The sequence below is a fragment of the Chelonia mydas genome, chromosome 17 (assembly GCF_015237465.2).
Source record: "Chelonia mydas isolate rCheMyd1 chromosome 17, rCheMyd1.pri.v2, whole genome shotgun sequence".
NCBI classification, from domain to species: Eukaryota; Metazoa; Chordata; order Testudines; family Cheloniidae; genus Chelonia; species Chelonia mydas.
The window spans coordinates 22,953,504-22,980,436 of NC_051257.2; the positions used below are offsets into that span (position 1 = coordinate 22,953,504).

The 26,933-nt window shown below is 51.2% G+C and overlaps 1 protein-coding gene across 19 annotated transcripts in view; it reads right to left on the reverse strand.

Moving 5' to 3' along the window:
• The window catches only part of TSPOAP1 (TSPO associated protein 1), a 231,462-nt gene that overhangs the window by 96,750 nt on the left and 107,779 nt on the right, over window positions 1-26,933 (reverse strand). For 18 of the 19 annotated variants that reach the window (XR_006286347.1, XR_006286348.1, XR_006286349.1 and 15 more), the window contains 2 exons: window positions 24,173-24,411; window positions 185-294 (listed from right to left, as the gene is read on the reverse strand). Coding sequence is in view for 16 of the 19 variants with exons in the window: in XM_043531294.1 (XP_043387229.1) it covers window positions 185-294; window positions 24,173-24,411 (349 nt within the window). In the remaining 3 variants the exon portion in view is untranslated. The remainder of the gene's footprint in view (window positions 1-184; window positions 295-24,172; window positions 24,412-26,933) is intronic. The other variant, XM_043531295.1, reaches the window with a different exon arrangement.

Sequence of the window (26,933 nt, forward strand, 5' to 3'; positions counted from 1 at the left end):
ATGCACCATCTACTCCAGTATCTCGTCTCCAACAGTGGATAGTGCTAGATGCTCATAAAAAGGAGCAAGAAACCCCAAAGTGGACAATTATGGGATAGCCTGCTCCACAGATCAACCCTGTAGCCAAAAATCCCCTCAGTTCTTCCTTCCCTTTACACCAAGGCCCTTGTGTGTAGTTCAGTACCTGTAACGAGTTAGGAAGACCTGGAGTTTTGCAGGGCCTTGGCTCTCTGACTCTGGAATCAAAGAGATGCTATCAACATCCAGTTCTTCCATTTCACTTGCAGTGTCCACCTAAGAAACACAAAAATAAGGAGAGAGAGGCTACAGCTCTGACTAAAGGAACAGTGGCAGAAAGATCACAACAGCAGTGAAGCAACAGAAATCTTATTTCTGAGCTGGCGTGTACAGTTTGATTACACCAGTACTATACTACCCAGAGAAGCAGAGAATGGAGAAACTATCTGTAGGAACTGCTCTGGGAAGCTAGAATTGGTAACAGATGCACATTCTTGGCTCCAGGACATAAAAATACACCTAGTAGTCAGAGGACTAAATCTACAGTCCAAGGTAGATATGAAAGAAGCAGTGAGAGGGCACCTCTAGAGAGGTCAAGGGACAAGTCCCTGGTAAGAAGCCTGAAACCTCTGCCATCCCCAGCAACTGGGAAAGTGCCATCCCTGGACCCTGCTCCATCTTTTGTAGCCACCTCTGTATATTAAGGGTGAAATCCTGGCCCTATTTAAGTGTATAGGAGTTTTGCCACTGTCTTCACCTATTGAGCATCTTATGTCTGCCCACATCTAAAGGCCCCTCCCCCCAGCCTAAGGGGAGGAGCTACCAAAACCAGAGCCCAGATGAGTTCAGGGGACAAATAATGAAAAACGGATGGGAGTGAGACCATATGGTCAAAATCAGGGAGCCAGAGAGGCCCAGACAGCACCCACTGCTGCTTGAAGGCATCCACGGAGCCCATGGATGCAGCCCAGTGGAACTCTGCCCAGATGAGGATTGAAGGGAGAAGCAGAAATAGACCCCACAGTCACAGAGCACCTCCCCATCCAGCGTTCTCCTCCTGGTACGGTGGACAGCCACCTTGGCCAGTGCCAGGAGGAGTTTGACGAGGAGTTCTCAAAACTTCGTGGAACCACAGATGGGGTGTGCGTAGATCAGGAGGTGCAAGGAAAAGGGCAGCCAGAAGCTGAGGAGAAGGTTCTGGAGGTGCCGGAAAAGGGGCTGCAACCTGGCACACTCGAGGTACATGTATACCAGGGTCTCCCTCATGCCGCAAAAAGGGCAGGTGTCAGGGACGGGGTGAACCGCACTAAGTACATGCCTATGCTCACAGCTCCATGAAGAACCTGCCAACTAATATCCCTGGCAGGCCTTGGAACCAAGGTGGAATACAGACTGGCCCACTGTTTTCAATTGAGCCAACATTTCACTCTCAGTCTATTATACTTGTGCAGCCCCCTGCCTGCTGGAAGGGTGAAAGAGCTTTCTCTTTTCTTCTCTCCTCTTGAGAATCTCCTGGATGTTGCAAGTGGGGCAGGTCATGCCTGTTCTACCCCCCTGGCCTCCTGGAAGCACTGAGGAGTGGTGGGGAGAAATCTCTAGCACTCTACTCCTCCCCAATCTCCATTTCTTCTGTCAGTCTGTCTGTACCACACCCATCATCACAGTGTCTAGGTCTTCCTGTGCCTACACCTGGATCTGCTCAGAGATTTCCCAGACAGCAGGAGCGTGAAGCTGACATGAATCTCAATAGTTTCATGGCTGCCCACGGTATTTGAATAGCAGTAGTGAAACTCACCAGCATTGTGTTACTTTCACTCTACAGCTACAGGGCAAATCTGCAAAGGCACTGCAGCTGGCTAACTGCAGACTCCGTAAGACAGCTGTGTAGTGGTTCCATTCACTACATATTTAGAAGTAAAATGAATGTAACCATGTTGCTTAAAATACTTTTACTAGAAGCTTGAATTCTGCAGAAATTGGTGCCATAAGCTGCTGTGCTCTGCAGTGGAAATTCACCACTCACCACCAAGCAGGAGACTTTTCAAGCCCTTCTTAGGTCCTTGCTTACTGCATGATACTCTTGTGTACTGTCGCCACCTCTGAGCCTCACTTTCTCCATATGAGCTCTCTATTCCTAATGTTTTTCTCCCAAATGCTTCATAAATATAGTGCTGAAATAATAGGCTGAGGGTCTGCACTAAAGAGCTTTAGTAACAACAATATGTAGCAGTTGAGGCCTGTACAAACCTATTTCCAACATGAATGGTTAATATTAAATTTATATCTCAATAAGCAAATTCAATAATTACTTAATGTATACAAAAAGAAAAGGAGTACTTGTGGCACCTTAGAGACTAACCAATTTATTTGAGCATAAGCTTTCGTGAGCTACAGCTCACTTCATCGGATGCATACTGTGGAAAATACATAAGATGTTTTTATACACACAAACCATGAAAAAATGGGTGTTTATCACTACAAAAGGTTTTCTCTCCCCCCACCCCACCTTGATTATCATACACATTGTAAGGAGAGTGATCACTTTAGATAAGCTATTACCAACAGGAGAGTGGGTTTGGGGGGAGAGAAAACCTTTTGTAGTGATAAACACCCATTTTTTCATAGTCTGTGTGTATAAAAACATTTTCTGTATTTTCCACAGTATGCATCCGATGAAGTGAGCTGTAGCTCACGAAAGCTTATGCTCAAATAAATTGGTTAGTCTCTAAGGTGCCACAAGTACTCCTTTTCTTTTTGCGAATACAGACTAACACGGCTGTTACTCTGAAACCTGTCATTAATGTATACAACTGCACAATATAGTTTCCCAGATTAGAAGAAACTCTAATTAATACTAATTAAATAACAAATCAATATATTGTTTTAAGCGATTACCACAGTCTCTTAAGTGAACATTCTGAGGGTTTTTCAATCCTTTCTATGAAGCACTTTGTCTCTGTGAGTGACAGAAATGTCCAGCCGTCAGATCTACCGATTCAGGCACCAATCTCTGCAAACACTATGCCCGTGCTGAATTTTACATATAAATTGAAACTCCCTTGAACTTGGGTGTTAGGTGTTTGCAGACTGGGGCCTAAGCTGTGCTTTAAGAAAAAAAGGTAGAATCCTAAAGCCCCTACTACTGGGAGCCTCTTCCACTTTCATTTGAAATCAGCTTCCCTCTCCCCAGAAAACACTTCCTCTGCCCCCATTCTCTATTCATATACTCTGAGAATTTCCTACTTGACTCCCTCTGGTCTGTGCAGCTGGTAGCAGATGTCAAATACAAAGAGCAGTGTTTCTTCTTCTCTGCTCCTACAGATAGTAAACAGTAAACCGATCACTGGGAGCAATGATTTATCCCTGTAATAGGGATACACGCCTAACTCCCAGCTGATCAAGCAAAAGTTAACAGCCCACAAACGGGAAGGATGGGCTCTGCTCTGGAGAGCTTGTCTGAGATGCTCACAGTAGAGGGAGACCCCTGCAGATGGGCTTGCTATGTAGCAGGTATAAAAAGGATAACCTGTGTCCTTTCTCTTATGCCTAGGGTGAGCCACAGTGGTGGGCTAGGTTTAGAGGCTGGGCCTTCCTGTGTCTGGCATTGGCTGACGAGAAATCCAGCCTTGTGTTTTTACTCTGAGCCCTGAATGCCCCATACCCCCACCTCCCCACAGGACTTGACATGAGGACAGATATTTGGCATGCCTATAAACTCTTTGGGCTGCAGCTGGAGGAAATCCTGGTGGTGGTGTGAGCCTTAAAGGGGCAGGACATTTTTCTCTGTTCTATTTGCCTACTAGCCTTTATTTGGGATATCCGGCACTTCACCTGGCTCCTGCCTGCTATATAGCCACCTGAGACTTTGATGAGCCCCAGAGGAAAGGAGACAGTCTGGCACCTGGCCATGGTCCCACTACCTCTGCTTTCAGAAGGCTTTGAGAATCACCTGAGCAAAGGAGAAATCTCTAAAAGTTTAAGTAAAAACAATTGAGCTCTTCTCAAATACAAGGAAAACAAAACATGTGAACACAAGTGAAAAGGCTGCACTGCTCCCATTACAAATTATTGCCGACTGGCTTTGAACAGCCAAACCTTGAAAGTTGCAAGTAGGCAGGGAAACATTAGGAGTTTCACTAATGTTTCCCTGCCTTCACTAAGGAGCAATGCACAGTCTACCATGAACTGCGATCTCTGTCAATCTGTGATTTCTTGTAAACCAGAAGAGCTTTTAAGCCCTGCAGACTGAAGGTCCTTCTCATCTTTCTTTTGAAAGCCAGCTTTCTGGAATTACACAGTCACTATTTTTCAGATAATACATGTTGTGAAACTCTTTTCTACAGCCTTAGGTACATGTGTGCGTATGTCAGACAGAATGCACCCAAACCACTTGGAGTGCTGCCAGCTCTTGCAATTTTATCACAATTCTCACAATATTTCATGTTTTTTCTTGAAGCTTCAGCTCCTGGAGTCAGGTGATTTAATGAGAATCTCAGTTTTCACTGAAAAAAGTAAGATCCTAGCCCTTGTGATTTCAGAGAAGATCTTGAAAATGTGAAATGAGTGCAGCCTAAAGGCTAAAAATACTGGAGACAAAAAGAAAACAAAATTCTCATGATTTTTACGCCAATCTCATGTTTTTTAAGGCTTAATTCATTATTTTTCAATGCTTGGGGTTGGCAACATTTCCTTTGCATGAAAAATACACAGACAAAATTTCCTTCAGTGACATACTCAAGATTCATAGCTTATAACACCAGAAAGGACCACTATGATCATCTAAACTGACCTCCAGGATAGCTCGCCATAGAACTGCCCCAAAGGAATTTCTAGAGCAGATCTTTGAGAAAAACATCCCATCTTGATTTAAAAGGTGTCAGTGATGGAGAATCCACCCTGAGCCTTGGTAAATTGTTCCAGTGGTTAATTACTCACAGGTAAAAATTTACACCTGATTAATACTAATCAACATGGGCTTATGGAAAACAGATTCTGTCAAACTAACTTGGTATCTTTTTTTGATGAGATTACAAGTTTGCTGATAGACTTAGACTTCTGTAAGGCATTTGACTTGGCACCAGATGACATTCTGATTAAAAATCTAGAAAGATATAAAATTATATGCAGTGCAGTTCTAGGTGTTCCGGTCCCAGGAGTTGGTCCAATAAAAGATATAACCTCACCCACCTTCTCTCAGTAATAAAATTAACATGGCACACATAAAATGAATGAAAAGTTGGCTAACTGGTAGGCCTCAAAATGTAACTGTACATAGGAAATCATCTTCAACTGGTATGTTTCCAGTGGGGTCCAGCAGGGATGGGAACTTGGTCTTATGCTTTTTGACATTTTTACTAATGGCCTAAAAGAAAACATAAAATCACTGATAAAGTTTGCAGATGAACAAAACTTGGGGGAGTGATAAATAATGAAGAGGACAGGTCACAGATACAGAATAATCTGGACTGCTTGGTAAAATGGATGCAAGCAAACAATATGAGTTTTAATATGTTTAGAAATCATGCCTCATAGTGATAGACTCAAGGAGCTCAATCAATTTAGCTTGACAAAGAGAAGTTAAGGAGTGACTTGATCACAGTCTATAAATACCTACACATGGGGAACAAATATTTAACAATGGGCTCTTCAATCTAGCAGAGAAAGGGATAACAAGATCCAAAGGCTGGAAGCTGAAGTTCAGAGTGGAAATAAGGTGCAAATGTTTAACAGTGCGAGTAATTAACCATTGGAACAACTTACCAAGAGTCACAGTGGATTTTCCATCACTGGACATTTTTTAATCAAGATGGGATGTTTTTCTGAAAGATCTGCTCTAGTTCAACCAGAAATTCAGAGATTCATAGGGTATGTCTACACTACAAAATTAGGTCGAATTTATAGAAGTCGGTTTTTTAGAAATCGGTTTTATATATTCGAGTGTGTGTGTCCCCACAGAAAATGCTCTAAGTGCATTAAGTGCATTAACTTGGCGGAGCGCTTCCACAGTACCAAGGCAAGCGTTGACTTCCGGAGTGTTGCACTGTGGGTAGCTATCCCACAGTTCCCACAGTCTCTGGAATGAGATTCAAAAGTTCACGGTTCTTTTCCTGTCGACCTGGCCAGTGCATCTGAGTTGAGAGTGCTGTCCAGAGCGGTCACAATAGAGCACTCTGGGATAGCTCCCGGAGGCCAATACCGTCAAATTGTGTCCACAGTACCCCAAATTCGACCCGGCAAGGCCGATTTAAGCGCTAATCCACTTGTCAGGGGTGGAGTAAGGAAATCGATTTTAAGAGCCCTTTAAGTCGAAAAAAGGGCTTCATCATGTGGACGGGTGCAGGTTTACATCAATTTAACGCTACTAAATTTGACCTAAAGTCCTAGTGTAGACCAGGGCATAGATTCCAATGCCAGAAGGGACCTTTGTGATCAACTAGTCTGACCTCCTGTACAACACAGGACAGAGACCTGCCCTGCAGATCTGCTACAAAAACACCTATTCTTAATTTAAACATTGTCAGTGATTGTTTCCCATGTAGGTACTTTTTAGACTGTGATCAAGTCACCCCTTAACCTTCTCTTCGTTAAGTTTGATCAACTGAGCTCCTGCAATCTATCACTAAAAGGCAGGTTTTCCAATCCTTTAACCAGTCTTGTTTCTCTTCTCTGAACCCTCTCCAATTTATCAACACCCTTATTGAAATGTGGGCTCCAGAATTAACACAGGATTCCAGAATTGATTGCACCAGTGCCAGATACAGAGGTAAAATAATCTCTTGACTCCTACTCGAGAATCCCATGTTTATGTATCTAAGGATGGTATTAGCCTTATTGGCCAAAGTGTCACACTCGGAGCTCATGTTCAGTTCATTATCCACCATGACCCCTAAACCTTTTTCAGAGTCACTGCTTCCCAGAATAGAGTACCTGAGTTCCAGTGCCAGATTCCCACTGGACCAGATCAAGGATGACTATGCCAGACTGGGGAAGATGCTCAAAGTGGAGGCTTAGGTGATCTTCAGTGGAATTCTTCTGCTCCCTAGAAGGATTGGTCAGCAAAGAAAGCTACATCTTGAAAGTCAAAAAGTGTAGGAATAAACTAAGGATTCCCAAAAGTCAAAATGAGTTTGACCTTGCAAAAGAAATAAAAACTAACAGTTAAAGGGTCTTTGCACATATAAATAAAAAAAGAACAAGGGGTCCACCATGCAGCAAGGGTGGGGTACAGATTAAGGATTATCTAGGTATGACCAAAACTAACTGAATACTTTGCCTCAGTCTTCAATAAGGATGATTTTATAGAACATGGGGGCAAAGGCAGGACGGCTAACGGGAATGAGTGTACAGAGTGTCTGGCTCGCTTGGTAAACTGGGCACAAGTAACCAATGTGTATTTCTATACAGCCAAATGCAAAGTCAGACATCTGGGAACGAAGAAGGCAAGCCATCTCTACAGACTGGGAACTCTATCCTGGGAAGCAGTGACTCTGATAATGATTTAGGGATCGTGGTGGAAGTTGAACAGTTGAACAGGAGCTCTCAGGGCGATGCTGCAATGCTGTAATAGTTGGGCCTAAAAATTCCCCCTGTGAGCTCAACTGTAAAAAGTGAGTGAAAGTTCGCAAGATATCACAATACCCTTTACCAATAAATGTTGATGGGAAAAGGTGCAGAAGCGAGACAGACAGACTGAATTATTCCAAACAAAAAGGCCTCCTGATACCGATAAGGACTGTGTTACGATCATAAACAACGTGAGACCCAAAATGAAAGAACTAAAACTGATGGATCAGAAACTAAGTCTAATTGGTGGACAAAATAAGGAGGGGATGGGCTATCCCGCCAAACGCTCCCTTTTTGGGTCCTTAAAGAAAAACTTTGGGGAAAGAAATTGGCTATTGGAGCAAACTGCCACCCTCAGCATCTCCTGGGATACCAGACCTTCTTCATCCTAATCCTGAGAGATGTCCTGACCAAACCGGGCCAGTGAGGGACCCAGATGACATCACCACCTCCACCAGAATCCCGAACGCTACCTTCGGTGTGAGACTTTGGGTACATCTACATGGGGATAAAAGCCCCCGGCACAGTCACAGCTGCCCCGGGTCAGATGACTAGGCTTGGGCTGCAGGGCAAAAAAATTGCTGGGTAGATGTTCAAGCTCGTGAGTCCCAGAGCTTGGGATCGAGCCCGAACCCAAATGACTACACAGTGATTTTTCAGTCCTGCAGACCAAACCTCACGAGCCAAAGTCAGCTGACCTGGGCCAGCTGCAGGCTTTTACTCCTGAGGGAATTCTGCACCAAAAAATTAAAATTCTGTGTGCAATATTTTAAAATCCTGCAAAATTCTGCATATTTTGTTTATAAATGTGGAGGCTCTAGCATGGCAGTGGGGAGCACAGGCCACTGGCTGCACAGAGGTGGGAGATCTCTTCAGGAGGGCCAAGGTGAAAGTGGTTGTGGCTCAGTGGGGGCAGGGGGAGAGGAGGTCTGGGTGTGGGGAGAAGGGGCTCAGCAGGGGAACTCTGGGTGTGGGGGGTTCAGAAAGGGGGTCTGGGTGCTGGGGAGAAGGGCTTGGTGGGGTAGAGATCTGGGAGCAGCTGGTTGGGGCTCAGTCAGGTGGGGCGTCCAGATGCAGGGGGAAGGGGCTCAGTGGGGGTCTGGATGCAGGGGGGTGGGACTCGACAGGGGGGTGGAACTCAGTGGGGGGCTGGGTGCAGGGGGGGCTCCAGATGCAGAGGGTGAGGCTCGGTGAGGTGGCAACTTGGGGGGGTTGCTGTGGGGGTTCTGGGTGCAGGGGAGTGAGGCTTGGCAGGGGGATCTGGGTATGTGGGGGCCAGATGAACAGGGGTTGGGTAGATGGGGGAGCAGCTCCCTGTACAGTGACCTCTCCCCCTGCAGCTGAGGAGTGATGGGGGCAGGGTGTGAGACAGAAAGGAAAGCAGAGCTTCCTGCAGCCAGGGAGGTTTCCAGGGGTGGGTCTGACCTGCCCACTCCTTGCAGGGGAAGAGGAAATCCCATCACACTCCCCCATCTCCACCCCTCCCTGCAGCCAGGCTGGGACTAGCAGCTGAGCCTGGCACATGGTAGGAGCTACCTGCCGGGGCATCCCCAGCCCCCTGCCCACAATGATTTCCTCTCTGCCTCCGGGTGCCTGAAATAACGTGCCTCGCACTGCTGGGGAGGGGTACGTGACCATTCTTGCGGCTTCCCTTTGCTTCCCCATCATTTTCTGGGGGGAAGCAAAGAAATCTACAGGGGACATGAATTCTGCGTGCACACATTGGTGCAGAATTGCCCCGGAAATAAGGTTTTTTATCCCAGTGTATACCTAACCTCTGTCACACACCTTTCCCCACTTGTGTATCCTTTTCCTTCCCTACCTTATTTCTTCTCTTACTTAGCCTCATACAAGAAGATTTGGACAACTTTGTAAAGTGGAGTAATAGAAATGGGACGAAATTTAATAGTGCAAAGTCCTGCATTTAGGGATTAATAACAAGAATTTTTGCTATAATCTGGGGATATATCAGGTGGAAGTGACAAAGGTGGAGAAAAACCTGAGTGTATTGGTTGATCACAGGATGACTAAGCCGCCAGTGTGATCTGGCCATGAAAAAGGCTAATGCAGTGCTAGGATGCATCAGGAGAGGTATTTTCAGTTGACATAGGGACGTGTTAGTACCATTATACACAGCACTGCTGAGACCACACCTGGAATACTGTGTGCAGTGTGACAGGGTCGGGCCAGATGGCTATAGGAGAGTAATTTTTTTTTTTTTTTACAGTAGAGTGATTTTATTTGTGTAACACTTACAAAGAATCACCAAAAAGGATAAAGCAAAACGATGCAACAAAACAAAAGCAAACACAAGGTATAACACTGCAGCCTTCAGGAGGGAGAAGTGTTCAGGCTAGCCTGGGCTCAGAGCTGGGGGGCTTCCTCGACACTCGTGGTCTTCCACCCTCCTGAGTTACCTGGTGGCCTAGAGCGGGGCGGCTTCCTCAACACTCATGGTCTTCCACCCCCTCGAGTTACCTAATGCCACGCCCAGTGTCACCGATTATTCCTCTCCTGAGAGTGCCCGGCAAGATGGGCACGGCTGTGGGGTGGGTGGTTTGGGGATGGGGGGGACGTACACCCATGTGTGATAGGACCCCTCCTAGGTGACAGTGATGATGGCATCCACAGCGGCAACGGCTGGGGCTGCGGTCTCTCGCTCTTCCCCTCAATCAAAGGGTCAAACGGAGGGAACCGAACGGGGTCACCGAGCAGAGAACCTCAGACAGCGCCCACCGCTCCTTGAAGGCGTCAAGGGAGTCGGTGGATGCTGCCCAGAGGAACTCCGCCCGGATACATGAATGTACTGAGGATCGGAAAACAGCCCTACAATCACAGGACGCTTCATTAGCCAACCTCCCCTCTCTGGTTTTATAAATGGCTGTTTTAGCTAGGGCTAGGAGGAGGTTAACCAGGAGATCTCGCGATTTTGTGGGGCCACGGATGGGGAGTGTGTAGATAAAAACGTGAGGGGAAAAGTGTAGCCAAAAGTGTAATAAAATATTCGTGAGGAGCCGGAAAAGGGGCTGCAGCCTGACACACTCTAAATATACGTGCGCCAGGGTTTCCCTCACGTTGCAAAAAGGGCAAGTATCCGGGATGGAGGTGAACCACGTCAAAAACACGCCCGTGCTCACAGCTCCGTGAAGGAGCCGCCAACTGATGTCCCCGACAGGCCTCGGGACCAAGGTGGAATACAGGCTGGCCCACCGGGGTTGCTCACCCTCCAAAGGTGGCAGGAGGTCCCGCCACTTTGTATCGGAGCGGGACACCAGGGTGTGGGCGTGAAGGGTATGAAGCATGAGTGCGTATAGATATTTCCGTGGCGCGATTTGGAAGCTGACCGACTGCAGTTCATGCAGCTAGCTCACAGTGAAAGGGTGAGGGGTTTATTGGGATCTACAGGGTAGGGGCCCAATTGAAAGGTCCGGTGGGCCTGGGGTAGAGGGTGGGCGGGGTGCGCCCTCGTGCAGGGCTCGGTTGAGATAAGCCCAAGCAGCGGGCGTCAAGGGGGCCTTCACCTCCTGAAGTATGCGCCGGGGGGTCCGAGGTCTGGAGAGCCCCATGCGCCGAGCGAGCGCCAGGGGATCCAGCCAGTCTCCCTGGTCGTAGTCCAGGAGGTCTCCGACTCTCGTGACTTCCGCCAGGACCAAACTCTGGCGCACTGACTGGGACTCTGCCACCTGCACACGGAGCTGGGGGTTGTGTAGCAGGGGCTCCGCGAGGAGATCTGCTCCCACGGCGGCCGCCACGGACCTGGTCGTTGAAAACAGTTTCCAGGTCCGGAGGAGGTCCTGGTAGAAGACCGGCAGCCCGGAGAGGTCTCGCGGAAAACCTCTCGGACAGAGATAAAAGAGCTGCCGGTCATATCGGAGCCCTTGGAAGCGGCGCAGCAAGGCATGTGCTAGTATGCTCCACGTCGAACTACCTGCACTATAAAGGAGCCTCTGCAGGGCCTGGAGGCGGAAGACAGGGACCTAGTGTGCAGACACTTCAGGCCCTGCCCTCCTTCCTTCAGGGGTAGCTGAAGAACCCCAACAGGGGCCCAGTGCATTCCTGACCAAAAGAACTCTAGAATCGATGTCCGGAGGTTGGTCAGGAAACCCGGGGCCGGGACCAGGGTGTTGAGCTGGTACCAGACCGTGGACAGGACTAGTTGGTTAAGCACCAGTGCTCTCCCCCGGAGGGAGAGACATCGGAGCAGCCTTGTCCATTTCCGGAGCCGCTCTATCACCCCGCCTTCTAAATTTTGCCAGTTCTCCGGCGGAGAAGGGTGCGTGGCAGAAAGGTAAACGCCTAGGTAGAGCAGTGGACCCGCGCTCCAATGGATGGTCTGAAGCGCGGGTGGGAGGGAGCTCACCTGCCGCCAGTCCCCCACCACCAAGCCAGAGCTCTTGACCCAGTTGACTCGGGTGGAGGAGGCTGCCGAATAGATGGCCTGGCAAGCCTCCACCTGCGCCAAGTCGCCCGGGTCCTGGACCACGAGGAGCACGTCCTCGGGGTACACCAACAGGACCAGCCGCAGCTCCGGCTCCCGCAGCACCAACCCTGTCAGCCTCCTACGGAGGAGACAGAGGAAAGGCTCGATCGCCAGAGCGTACAGCTGGCCCGAGAGGGGGCACCCCTGCCGTACTCCTCGCCCGAAGCTGACCGGCTCAGTCAGGGTCCAGTTGAGCCTAACCAGACACTCTGCGGAGGCGTACAGCACCCGGAGAAAACTCACAAACTGAGGTCCGAATCCAAACGCCTGCAGAGTGCCCAGGAGGTACTCATGGTCTACTCTATTGAACGCCTTCTCCTGATCGAGAGACAGGAGGGCGAACGACAGACCGTCTCTATGCCCGAGTTCCAAAAGGTCTCGGACTAGAAATAGGTTGTCAAAAATGCTGCAACCCGGGACAGTATAGGTCTGGTCTGGGTGAATCACCTCCACCATCATGGACCCTAGCCGCAGCGAGATTGCTTTCGCTACGATTTTGTAGTCCGTGCTAAGGAGCGAGACGGGACGCCAGTTTCGTAAATCGCAGAGGTCCCCCTTCTTCGGCAACAAGGCGAGCACTGCTCGCCTGCACGAAAGAGGGAGGACCCCGCCCTGCAAAGACTCGGCCCAGACAGTGGCTAGGTCTGGGCCAAGGATGTCCCAGAATGCACGGTAGAACTCCACGGTCAGCCCATCCATGCCCAGAGATTTATTGGTGGGCATGTGACGGAGGGCTTCCGAGAACTCGGCCAGGGTGAGAGGCAGCTCTAGTCAGTCTCGGTGGCCCACGCTGACCGTGGGGAGTTCCTCCCAGAGCACCCTGCAAGCACCAGGATCGGTCGGATCCGGGGAGAAAAGGCTTGTGTGGAAGTCACGGGCCCTCCCACACATCTCCACCGGGTCCGTGAGGAGGGTGCCGTCTTCTGCTAGAAGGCAGGTGACGTGTTTCTTGGCCCCCCTCATTTTCTCCAGGGCGTAGAAGAAACGGGAGCCACGGTCCATCTCCCGAAGGAGGCGGATGCAGGATCGAACAAAGGCACCTCGGGCCCGATGGTCCTCGAGGGCCCGGAGCTCCTCCCGCTTCTCCCGGCACACTCAGCAGAGGAAGAGGTCCTCGGGGCTGGCGGCCAGACGCCTCTCCATCTCTAAGACCTCCCGTTCCAACTGCTCTATCACTGCATTTCTCCGTTGGCTGGTGCCCCGAGTGTAGTCACGGCAGAAAAGCTTGGCGCACACCTTCCCTAGATCCCACCATCGCCGCGCCGAGGGAAAGGCACGCCGCTGCTCTCGCCAGGCCAGCCAGAACTCCCGGAAGGATGTCACGAAGCCCTCATCCTCCAACAGGCTGTTGTTAAAATGCCAAAAGGCCGGCTCCGGCCTCTCTGCACGGAGGGAGGCTGTTATGGTGGCTAGATGATGGTGGAAAATGGGGCCGGCCAAATGTTGGAGGAGTGGGCTTGTGAAAGATAAAAATGGGATAAATAAATACGGTCCAACCGAGAGTGGTGTGACCGATGGGCCTCCACCCAGACAAAGGTGAACGTGGAAGTGTCATCTGGGTGGTGGTCACGCCAGACGTCTACCAGGGAGTGATGTTCGACTATTCCTCGGAGAATGTTCGCGGCGGCCGGGCTCAGCTCGGCCCCTGAGCGGTCCTGTTCCTCGAGCGTGGTGTTAAAGTCCCCTCCCAGGACTAGGCACTCGTGAGAATCTAGGGTGCCGAGGAAGTCGGACACCCGCTGATAGAATTGCGGCCGCTTCGGGCTCATTATCGGGGCATAGATGTTAACGAGGTTGACCACGAGCCCCTCCATACGGACTCAGAGATGCAGCAGGTCACCCGGCACGGCCTCAGTGACCTCTAGCACCTTGGGCCGTAGGTTGGGGGAGAACAGGGTCGCCACTCCAGCTTGTCGAATCGTGAAGTGGCTAAAGTAGACCCCGTCCCCCCACTCCAGCGGCCAGCTGTCCTCGGCGGTCGGATCCGTATAGGTCTCCTGCAGGAAAACCACAGAGTACCCCCCTTCCCGAAGGAAAGAGAGCACCTGGGACCTGCGGACAGCCATCCTACAGCCCCTGGTGTTCAAAGTAGCGATAATGAGAGGCGTCATGCGGAGGGCTGCGGGGGTGGGGGGGTTCCTTGTTGGCGGGGGTGTTCGCGGCCCCCGGCGGGTCACGCAGCAATCCGTGACCCATCCCGTAAGTGAGTAAATCATCACGGAAGCTGCGGGCCCGCCCATAGGCCATGGCACCGTGCCTTCCTTTCCCTCTACCCTCCTTTATAAGGGCCCATGTGACCTGGAGGAGTTGATCAAAGTCCCCCCATTGCTGGAGAGCCAGCGGTACCCTGTTGCGGGAGCCACGGATGTCTTCTAAAAACCCCCGCAATGCTTTTCGCAGCTCACGGGGGGCGGGGGGGGGAAGAGGTTGCGATTTCCCGGTCATTCCCTAGTGGGCTCTTGGTGCCGCCTCGTGGTCCACTGAGGCGGGCAGGCAGGGTGCGGACCACCAACGGGGCATCTGACAGGCTAAAGTTATTAGGTCCGTCTCAAGTCTTGGGGTAGAAGAGAATGGCGGAGGGAAAATTGCAGCTCCTAATGGGTCGCAGCAGGAAAATGCAAAGGCTGCTCCTTGGGGGATTCCACAAAAAACGGGAAAGAAATAGCCCCGGGGTGGCAATAGGATTGCAGGAGGAGGTGGATTGGGCAGGGACAGGGGTGGGGGTGGGGGCGGGGGCAGAGGCAAGGCTCTAGGCTTCGGGAGGCAAGCAGCTGAGAGGTGGTGCCTCCTGTGCAGATTAGACGGTTAAGGGGGGGTGGGAGGGGGCTCCCAGTGATGCTAGGCGCAGGCTCTGTGGTGGATTTGGCGGCCATGGCATCAGATGGTGGACCACCTTCTGTAGGGTGCCCGCCCGGGAAGGCGGTTAGGGGGAGGGAGCATGGGGAAAGGGGGACTGGGGTGAGGTTGCCCAGATCGAGGCCAGCCGGCAGTAGGTCATTCTCTCCCTGGGTGACCGGGCTCAAACCTAGGGCCTCGATCTCCTCATACATGGAGGAGAGGTCGCCTTCCGCCACCCCGGGGGTCTCTCCTCTGGCGTCCGCCTCGACGGTCGCTTCGGGGTTCGCGGGGGTTCGGGTGATATTCGGGCAGAAGGGGCTTCCTCAGGGGTCTCGGAGGGGAGGGTCTCCCGTGGAGGGGAGATCCTACCTTCCAATGCTATTCTGTCTTCCCCTCCCGACACTGGCGGATGGATCTCACTCATGGGCATAGTGGAAGGCTCAGTGTCAGTGCCTCCCTTCCTGGTCTTCCGGGGGGCCTCCGCATCGGATGGGTGCAGCGGAGCTCGAGCCTTCCGCTTGCCCCGCTTCCCCTGGACTAGGGTCCAGCCCTCCATAGCATCATCTGGGGGCTGGTTAGCAGGGGTCATGTCAGGGGGCAGAGACGATGGTTCAGGGGTTCGGGGGGGTAACGGTGAGGCAGCATGGGGGCGGGGGTTCTCCTTGGGGCGGGCCCTCTCCTATGCCCGGTAATATCTTTGCTGCACCCTCCTCCATAGGCTCTGCCGGATTGTTAACAGCAAGGGTGGGACTCCCTCGCTCGTCTGGGGAGGTGTCTCTTGGGCCCGGACGGGAGCAGCGGTGGATCGAGCAGGAGGAGAGGTGGTTTCAGGTGCCAGGCGGCCAGGGGCGTCGGCAACGACGGAGCCGATGTCCTGCCGGGTCTCGGGGGTCTCGGGTGCCCCTCCCCGCTGGGCCAAGGGGCAGTCTCTTCGGACTTGCCCCGCTGATCGGCAGAGGTAGCACTGGGCCTCTCCCGTGGAGTAAAAGACCTGATAGCGGGCTCCCTGGTAGGGGACTAGGAAGGACCCCTCGAACGCCTCTCCGTCACGCGCCGCCGGCGGCGGTAGAAGCTGCACTTGCCGGTGGAACGAGAGGACGTGACGGAGGGCGGGGTCCTTGCAGCCCAACGGGAGAGGGCTGATGACAGAAACGGGTTTCCCCAGGGTGGAGAGAGCGGGTAACAGGGCGGCATTGGGTAGAAAGGGAGGGACGGAGATGAGGACTAGGCGGATGCCCAGGTCCTCTAGCGGCTCCAGGGGGATAAACACCCCCCCCACCGCCAGGACCTTCTCCACTGCCTCCTGGGCGGCAGCCTCCGATGCTAAGAAAAAGACAACCTTCCCGTACATTTTGGAGGCCGCCACAATAGCCGTGGGTCCTACCACCCTCGCCAATGCCTGCACGTATGTCTCCACGTGGGGCAAGGCGGGCACCAGGAGGCAAAGGACGCCGTGCTTCCTGGTCATGGTGGGAAAGGGGCCCCGGCCACTATTGATGGTAGCGGAGGAGGTGGGTGGGCGAGATGACGAGGTGGCAGGCGTGCGGGGGGCTGCCACCGCCCAGGCATACGTCCTGGGGGCCGGGGGAGGGACTTGCAGAGCTGGTGGAGGGAACAGCGGGGAGGGACGCCATGGTTGATGACGAGGCCACAGCAGTGGGGGCAGCCTCTGCCATGGAGGGCTTGGTGGTTGTGGCGGGGCCCTTCCCCTTCTTCGCACCCTGGCCTTTCCGGCTAACTGGGGGGGCTTTCCTAGAATCTGGGGGGGGCGGTGGGCGTAGAAGCGGCAGTAGTCGCCCCGGTGCCTCCTGCTGCCAATGCCCCAGTGGAGGCGGGGGCAGGTGTTTTCGCAGCAGTGGGGGGGGAGAGGCTTGGGGGTTGGGCAGGGGGGGAGGTGGGGGAGGGGCAGCTGAGGTTGTTAGAGGGGCCTCACTCCTCTCATTCCCCGCCATCCTGAGCGGGGAGAGACGGGGAGACACCAGAAGGAGGAGGGGGGAGGGGGGAAGCAGATTAACCACTTCTCCCTGTTGGGCTGCAGGCAGGGGAGGGGGGGCAAATGGGTCGGACTGGACAGGGGGAGGAAACAGGAGTTGGGGTCAGGTAGTAGGGGCAAACTGTGGGGTGGGCAGTCCGGTGGGGGGACGGGGGGGGGACGTGGACCCACGCACGTTTGTCCAAAGAGTCTCGTTTGGTCGGCTGTCGTTTCTGGTCCGGATGGCGGAATTCAGAGCAAGCAGCTGAATCCAGAGGCAGATGCCAAGTTGCCAGCAGGGACAGACGGCGGGGGGGCCATGACAGTTGTAGTAGTGTTGAGGGGGGGCACCGACGGATTGGGGGGCAGCTCCGTGCCACACCCCCTGTGCCCCTACAAACGCAGTTAAGACACAGTCAAACTCCCCCCATACGAGAGTACAGTTCAAAAGTTACTCAGTCTTACGGCCCCCTCCACGATGATTTGTAGCTTCCCTGGGCGATTCCTCTGTTGGCTGTCTTCTCTCCCGGGCTTTATGGAGCATTCCAAAAATTCCAAGTAGATAAGAAGAAAAAAATAACTTGTCGGTTAATTACAGGTCCACAAACGAACAGCAAACGGCTGGGTCTGGGGGCTTCCACTCCCCTCCTCCGGGGAGCGGGTCGGCAGTCCTCCTCCCCCCCCGGGGATTTCAGCTGGAGCAGTAGCAGCGTCCGAGGGCAGGCATGGGGGGGCTGGCAGCAAGCTGGCAGCCGACCAGCACCCGAACGGCAGCAAAGAAAAACAGCAAAAAAAAAACAAAACGAAGAAAAAGCGTCTGGCCCCGTCGGGGGGCGGGGGGGAACTGAAGCAGGGTCAAAAAGTAAAAAAAGCCCAGGCCAGGGGGCTTTAGGAGAGAATAGAAAGCAGATAGCTGAGCAGCAAGCGAAGCAGGTCCCTTTTCCCTGGGTAAGGGAGCAGGGAAGGTTCCAGAATAATCAGGAACCTTATGGAGACAATTAAGACAGGATGACTAGAACACCTGCAGCCAATCAAGAACCTGCTAGAATCAATTAAGGCAGGCTAATCAGGGCACCTGGGTTTTAAAGAGGAGCTCACTTCAGTTTGTGGTGTGCGTGTGAGGAGCTGGGAGCAAGAGGAGCTAAGAGTGAGAACGTGGACTGTTGGAGGACTGAGGTGTACAAACATTGTCAGACACCAGGAGGAAGGTCCTATGGTGAGGATAAAGAAGGTGTTGGGAGGAGGCCATGGGGAAGTAGCCCAGGGAGTTGTAGCTGTCGCACAGCTGTTCCAGGAGGCACTCTAGACAGCTGCATTCCACAGGGCCCTGGGCTGGAGCCCGGAGTAGAGGGAGGGCCCAGGTTCCCCCCAAATCCTCCCAACTCCTGGTCAGACACAGGAGGAGTCGACCTAGACTGTGAATTCAGAAAAACGGCCAAGCTGAGGGCTGCCGTGAAGCTCCAAGGTGAGCAAATCCGCCAATAAGCACAAGACCCACCAAGGTAGAGCAGGAACTTTGTCACAGCAGTTCTAGTCTCCCATGTTTAAGAAAGATGAATTCAAACTGGAATAGGTGCAGAGAAGGGCGACTAGGATGATCTGGGGAATGGAAGACCTACCTTATGAGAGGAGACTCAAGGAGCATGGCTTGTTTCGCATAACCAAAAGAATACTGAGAGGAGATATGATGGCTCATAAATACCAGGGAGGGAGAGGAGATATTTAAATTAAGCGCCAATGTGGACACAAGAACAAATGGATATAAACTGGCCATCCACAAGTTTAGGCTTGAAATTAGGTGAAGGTTTCTAACCATCAGAGGAGTGAAGTTCTGCAACAGCCTCCAAAGGGTATAGTGGGGGCAAAAAGCCTAAGATTCAAGACTGAGCTTGATAAGTTTATGGAGGGGATGACATGATGGGACTGCCCACATAGCTGATCTGCGACTGCTAGCAGCAAATATCTCCAAGGGCTGGTGAGGGGACACTAGATGGAGAGGGCTCTGAGTTACTGCATGGAATTCTTCCTTCCTAAGTGCAGGACTCTGCACTTGTCCTTGTTGAACCTCATCAGATTTCTTTTGGCCCAATCCTCCAATTTTTCTAGGTCACTCTGGACCCTATCCCTACCCTTCAGCGTATCTATCTCTCCCCCCATCTTAGTGTCATCTGTGAACTTGCTGAGGGTGCAATTCATCCCATCATCCAGATCATTGATAAAGACGCTGAACAAAACCAGCCCCAGGACCGACCCCTGGAGCACTCCGCTTGATACCAGCTGTTAGGATATAGATATTCAGGCCTGTCTGTAAAGGCCTATACTCTAAGAATTTTGGTATATTCTTATCACTTGGCTAGTTATAGAGGTACAAAAGAGAATCAAAATCACTGTCTGCCGGTGTAAGGGCCTTTTCTTACTGTGACAGTCTGAGGCCCTGTGCTTAAGCTAAGGCCTTTGGCTAAGCAGCAGAGGCAGCCATAAGCTAGGAAGCGACAGGTCACATCCTCACATTCCAAACTAGTCACACTGAAAGAAGGTGCTATTGGGCTGTTAGGAATACAATCCTGTCCTGATAATGCCTATCACCTCCAGAGAAAGGGAAGTGCCTAGAAAATGTAAAAGGAAACAGCATCCTGTCTGGCACGAACTCACTTATCAATACTGGGATGTGAAATCCTCACTTCTGTATTGTTTTGTCATTATAGTTCCCACTTTGTTATTGTTTGTCTGTATAATCTCTGTCTGGTTCTGTGATTGTTCCTGTCTGCTGTATAATTAATTTTGCTGGGTGTAAACTAATTAAGGTGGTGGGATATAATTGGTTACATAATCATGTTACAATATGTTAGGATTGGTTAGTTAAATTTCAGGAAAATGATTGGTTAAGGTATAGCTAAGCAGAACTCAAGTTTTACTATATAGTCTGCAGTCAATCAGGAAGTAGAGGAGGGGGCCTTGGTGGGAGGGGGTGGGCGTGGGCGAGATGGGAACAGGGAATGGGGGTGGAGAAATTGGAATCATGTTTTGCTAAAGGGGGAAATGGGAACAGGGAATGGGAGTAAGGAAATTGGAATCATGTTTGGCTAAGGGCAGGAATGGGAACAGGGACACAGGTGTAAGGCTCTGTGGTGTCAGAGCTGGGAAGGAGGATACTAAGGAAGGAAACTGGAATCATGCTTGCTGGAAGTTCACCCCAATAAACATCGAATTGTTTGCACCTTTGGACTTCGGGTATTGTTGCTCTCTGTTCATGCGAGAAGGACCAGGGAAGTGAGTGGGTGAAGGAATAAGCCCCCTAACACCAGCTGCCAACTAGACATCCAGCCGTTGATCACTACCCATTGAGCCCGACAATCTAGCCAGCTTTCTATCCACCTTATAGTCCATTCATCCAATCCATACCTTTTTAACTTGCTGGCAAGAATACTGTGGGAGACCGTATCAAAAGCTTTGCTAAACCCTTTGAAATAATCTCCAGGACCCATCTGTCAGAGGTGATATTCTCGCAACTGCTGTGAAAGAGGGCCAGGCAACTTCTGAAGGGGCGTGACAGGTGTGTAGATGGCAGCTGATGTTGCAAGGTCTAATTGTTCAGGCAGTCGACCAACCCATCAAAAGTGCATAGAAGAGACAGTCTCAACGGTGGCAGATTTGGGTGCAGACTGCTTCCACTTTTGAGCCCTGGTCCTCCTACACTGTGGCTTGTAACAGTGCTGAGATGGTGGTATTGAGGAGGTTGTGATCTGTGCTGTGGCTGAGAGCTCTATCTTCTCTTCTGTCCCACAGTGTAGATTCCCAGATAGGGTAATGTGGTCTGGGAATCCTTCAGGGTGTGGAGAGAAGAATCTGTCCTCTCCGTGAAGAGTTTAAGCTCTTCAAACTGGAGGTCTTCTGCAGCTCTTTGGGCAACCCAGAAAGGTGTAGCCAAGAAGGCTGCCTCATTACCACTGTCATGGAGACCGGGTGGGCAGCTGTATCAGCCACCTCCAGTGCTGTCTCTAGCACCTGTCTGGCTAATAACTGACCCTCTCTGAGAACGGCGTGAAACTACTCCTTTTGTGTCTCCAGTAAATGTTCCAGAAACGCATTGAGTTTCTCATAATTAATAAAATCATATTTGGCCATGACAGTTTGGCAATTTGCGACTCAAAACTAATGTCACCAACAAATACATCATCCTCCCAAGCTCAATCGTAGTGGGTCGACTTGGCACGATGTTGCTTGCCTCATGCATTAACTACATCCACTACAATGGAGTTGGGTTGTGGATGCTGAAGCAGGAAGTCTGCCTCTTTGGGAGGGATACAGTATTTTTTTGTCAGCTCTCTTGCTGGTTGGTGTGATAGAGGCTGGTGTCTGCCAGATGACTTTGGCAGGATCTAGAATCACCTCATTAATTGGGCGGGCAATACTGGATGAGAAAGAGGTGGGCAGAATATCCACCAACTTGTGATGTGCATCTGCATCTCCTGTAGGGCAATCTGCAGCTCATCTACCACCCGCCCTGGTGCCAAGAGCAATTCCGGGTGCTGGGATGTGCTCAGTATGGGGGCCCCGGTACCAAGTAATGGGGATTGCGGTTCTTCCTCAACCATCAGGTCTCCAGGATACCAGAGTTCATGCAGTACCCTGGGCTCACTCAAGACCTTGGAGGAGTGTCCATGGTACTTTGTCAGTACCAGTGGTTGAGAAGGTGCAGAGCATTCCCTAGATGGGAGTCTTGTCGCAGCCAATACTGAAAGTTTTCTCGGTGCTACTCTTTTGGAGACGGTATGGTACTGTCTTTCCCTGGGTATTGGGGCCCGGTACTGAGTAATGGGGATTGCAGTTCTTCCCCAACCGTCAGGTCTCCAGAGTACCAGAGCTCATGTGGTACCCTGGGCTCACTTGGGACCACGGAGGAGCGTCCATGGTACTTTGTCGGTACCAATGGCTGAGAAGGTGCAGAGCTCTCCCTAGGTGGGAGTTTTGATGCACCTGGTACCAAAAGTTGCTCTTTTAGAGACAATACGGTAATTGTCTTTCTCATTAGGGGGCGGTACCATTGCCTCAGAGCCGAGACCCTGGTTTCTCCAGGCGATGGGTGTGGCAGAGCTCATAGCAGAGGCCCCCTTCTGGGTACCATGCTTCAGAGCTGCCAGTGCCATCGGTACCGAGGTGGCTGCACTGGGGAACCCCTCTGGCTGGCCAGCGACTCAGAGCCCTTTTTTCGAGCCTTTACAGGGGGAGTCTGCTGGGTTTTTCCATGACTCTACCCCCTTTGAAGTTAAAGGCTCCAGGGATGATCCGGGCGCAGCACCAGAGTCCCCTGGAGACTCAAGTGTCTTCTTCATAAGGAGGAGTTTTAACTTCAGCTCTCAGTTCCTGCGAGCCTGCAGTTTTAGCTGTGGTAAGGGAAGCACTTCTATGGGACTCTCCCAGGCACCAGACCAGTGAGTGTCTGGATGTTACAGGAATCGACTCCTTGTAGGAGAGGCACCTCTTGGAGCCGGGAGAGCCGGGAATGCCCCTGGGCGGGCGTGGGGGGCTATCATCCTCTAGCAGTGATTTATGCAGATGCAAGGTCTTCTTTCCTCCTCTTCTTCTTTTCCTCTCTTTTTTTAACTGAAAAAACGTAATCTTCTAAACGCCCAAAGGAGTAGGGGGCAATCCCCCCAGACAGGGCTGGAAATGTAAACTAAACTTCTTTTTCTTTTTTTCCCTTTAATCCCAACAGAGCAAAAAGGAAAAACTAAGTATTAAGGAGAAAAAACAGAAAAAAAACCAACTACTTATGCTAATGATGCAAATAAAGAAGGGCTGACTGCTTGCTCCTTTGGAGGCCAAAGGCGGTTGAGAAGGAACAGGGCGGGGGCGGTCACCCAGCAGTGCCATATAGCCTTGAGGCAGACCACAAGGGAGGAACAGCACATGTGCAGGCTCAATGGACACTGCTACCAAAAATCTCCAATTAGAGGTGCAGGGGCACAGATACACCTACAGCGGAGCACCCACTGGGACACTACTAACTCGACGAAGAACTGGGTGTTCACTTGTAACTGCTGCCAATACACTGTTCACAGCCCTCGGAGAGAAAGCAAGGCCCTGGCACTAGCTGTTAGATGGACCGGAGACAAAGTGTAAGGCAGGGAGCTGTGCAGTCTTAAAACCCTGGTCAGCAGGGAGACAGACACAGTCTCCTTCCAAGAGAGGTGATGGCTGGGGGGCCAGAAACCTTAAGTGAGTGCCCTCCAGGGACCAGGGAGGGGGAAGTCAGGTGCCATCACCCTGAAACTGAGATACAGTTCATGCTCAGGGGATCTGGGTTCCAATCCCAGCTATGACTTTGGGTACATCAGCTGATCTGTCTGTGACTCAGTCACCCTGTCAGTACAATGATATTTGTTCACCTTGTAGGAATGTTATGAAGCTTAAAGAGGGCTTGTGAAGTTCAAAGTACTAAGAGAGACAGTCAGCAGGAAGGGTAGGCTTAGAAATCAGGATCTCCTGGCTCTTAGCCCTGAACCTACTCTGCTAGGCTAAGAGAGTACATTGGAGAGTGGACATAGAATCAGAAGAAGAAAGGGGCACTCTCTTACCAGACATAGATTTTCATGAGCTTCCCTAGTGATCTAATGGGAACATTAAATAAGGGAGGGGACAGGACTGAGCCCCACAAGAATCCATACACGAGACCTACTGGGCAGAGGGAGCAGCTGCCATCACATCCCTGAGAGGGAGGAGAAAGCAAAGTCAATATAACCTGTCTGCATCTGCCGTCACCAGCTCAGCAGCCCTTCATGATCTCCTGCACCAACAGCTGCTAATAAGTCTAGCAGTATCAGCAGCAACGTTTGCACCAGCATGTGCCCCTCTTGGCTCTATGCCAAGGACAGCAGGGCACAGGCACATGCCTTCATGCTGCTAAACCACTGCTACGGGCTGCAGTACCCAGATATCGTGTGGCAATCCAGGGCTGTGAAGTCACAACAAAGACTATCCAGGACTAAACACAAATTGAAAACATTCAGGAAACTTGCTATAAATTCCCCAGGGCTTTTCTTCAGTTGTCTGCATTCCTCTCAGACCGCAATGATCTGTACAAACGGCCATCACAGTGTGTTGACAAGTGAAGAGGGAGCAAATCCCTTCAACAGTTTTCTGCAAGTTTTCTATTATTTTTCCACAGGATTCTCTAGTTCCCGGACACCAGTTTAAGAGGTAGCTGTAAGCGGAGGAAAGCAGGCTAGTAAATGCATTGATCCCAAGATGTGCTTATCCCCACTTGGGTAATGACAAGGGACACCAGAAACAACACTGACCTCTGGAGTGGGGCAGGACTTGGGACTGTTCTGCATGGATTCTGATTTTGAAGAGCTTGACTGGGACTCCAGTCTCTTGACTTGCTTCTGAGATGTGGCAGCAGCACCTGAGACTGGAATTTTGGTGACACTAGACATGGGATTAGGGATCTGAGGTAACGATTCCAGCTCTTCACTTCCTTCATCATGAATCTTCTTAGTGCACTGAAGAGCAGGACGTGCAGGGGCAACGTCTGGATCTGAAACCAAACATTCCATTTGTTACTCCAAACCAGCAGAGCAGAACAAGAGCTACTGTGAGCACCATGGTGCTTGCAGTGCAGACACACTCTATAGCAGGGATCTACCCAGAGGCTTAGCTTTGAGCTGTGGAAACACGCTCAGCCCTGATTCTCCTTGCACTCACACCACGAGCAGCTACACTGAAGTTACCAGATGGAACTGACATAAGGGACGGAGGATCAGGCACTTGACATTAAATACTCAGCCCTGCATGCTGCTGTGGGCCAAATCCTCTCCTTCACCGAGGTCCACTCTGCACGGGAGGTAGGAGAGCTATTAGGGGCTCGTTAGGGCTTGCTGAACCTGTGGACTTGTCTGCACCAGCCCCAGTTTGACTTAACTTACACCACAGGGATGTTAACGGGTCACTTCACCTTGAATGGTTCCTTAGAACATGTGCTGACTACTTATGCTAAACAATCTGTTCGATCTCGTGACACTTTCTCAGACTGAGGAAGGGCTCTGTGTAGCTTGAAAGCTTCTCACCAGCATAAGGTGATCCAATAAAAGATATTACCTCACGCACCTTGTCTCTCTAGGGCGGTGGTTCTCAACCTATGGCCATGGGCCACTTGCAGCCCAATCAGCACACAGCTCCAGCTCATGTGACATCCTCAGGGCCATACAGGTAGTAAAACCGGTTACTCACCTTCTCGCAACTGTTGTTCTTTGAGATGTGTTGCTCATGTCCATTCCAATTAGGTGTGTGCGTGCCCATGTGCACAGTCGTCGGAAGGTTTTTCCCCTAGCAGCATCTGTCGGGTCAGCTCTGGAGACCCCTGGAGTGGCGCCTTCATGGCGGTGTACATAGGTCCCTGCCGACCAGCCACCTGTTCAGTTCCTTCTTGCCGGCTACTCCGACAGATGGGAAGACGGGTGGGCCTTAGAATGGACATGAGCAACAGATCTTGAAGAACAACAATTACGAGAAGGTGAATAACCGTTTTTTCTTCTTTGAGTGCTTGCTCATGTCGATTCCAATTAGGTGACCCCCAAGCCCTAATTAGGATGTGGGGTCGGAGCTCGAGGAATCGCTGATTGAAACACTGCTCTGCCGAACGTAGCATCGTCCCTGACGTGCTGGGTAATGGCATAAAGAGAGGTGAAAGTGTGAACTGAGAACCATGTTGCTGCCCTGCAGATCTCCTGGATCAGGACCTGGGCCAGGAATGCTGTCAAGGAGGCCTGCGCCCTTGTGGAATGAGCCAGTAGTGCAGGGGCCGGAACTTTTGTTAGATTATAGCTTGCCCGGATACAGGACGTGATCCACAATGAAATTCTCTGTGACAATACCAGAAGGCCGTCCATTCTATCCACAACCACCACGAACAACTGGTTCAACTTACGGAACAGCTTGGTGCATTTGATGTAAAAAGCCAGAGCTCTCCGAAAATCCAAGGAGTGTAGCCTTTCCACTCCTGCACTTAGGGTCCTGCCCTTAGGACGGAAGAATCCAATGCACCGCTACAGACTAGGGACCGAATGGCTAGGCAGCAGTTCTGCAGAAAAGGACCTAGGGGTGACAGTGGACGAGAAGCTGGATATGAGTCAACAGGGTGCCCTTGTTGCCAAGAAGGCCAATGGCATTTTGGGATGTATAAGTAGGGGCATTGCCAGCAGATTGAGGGACGTGATAGTTCCCCTCTATTCGACATTGGTGAGGCCTCATCTGGAGTACTGTGTCCAGTTTTGGGCCCCACACTACAAGGAGGATGTCGAAAAATTGGAGAGAGTCCAGAGAAGGGCAACAAAAATGATTAGGGGTCTGGAACACGACTTATGAGGAGCGGCTGAGGGAACTGGGATTGTTTAGTCTAAGGAAGAGAAGAATGAGGGGGGATTTGATAGCTGCTTTCAACTACCTGAAAGGTGGTTCCAAAGAGGATGGTTCTAGACTATTCTCAGTGGTAGAAGATGACAGAACAAGGAGTAATGGTCTCAAGTTGCAGTGGGGGAGGTTTAGGTTGGATATTAGGAAAAACTTTTTCACTAGGAGGGTGGTGAAACACTGGAATACGTTACCTAGGGAGGTGGTAGAATCTCCTTCCTTAGAAGTTTTTAAGGTCAGGCTTGACAAAGCCCTGGCTGGGATGATTTAATTGGGGATTGGTCCTGCTTTGAGCAGGGGGTTGGACTAGATGACCTCCTGAGGTCCCTTCCAACCCTGATATTCTATGATTCTATGATTTTTTGTTTCCAGCCATCCGCATGAGGTTTAGGGTAAAAGACTGGTAGAAAAATGTCCTGATTGGCATGGAATTACGAGACAACCTTTGGAAGAAATGCTGGATGGAGGCCTAAGTTGTACCTTGTCCTTATAAAAAATAGTATAAGGAGGATCGGAGGTTAGGGCTTTAAGCTCGGAGACTCTCCTTGCTGACGTAATGGTGACTAGGAAAGCCACCTTCCACGATAGGTCGAGCAATGAACAAGTTGCTGGGAATTCAAACAGGGGTCCCATTAGCCTGGAAAAGACCAG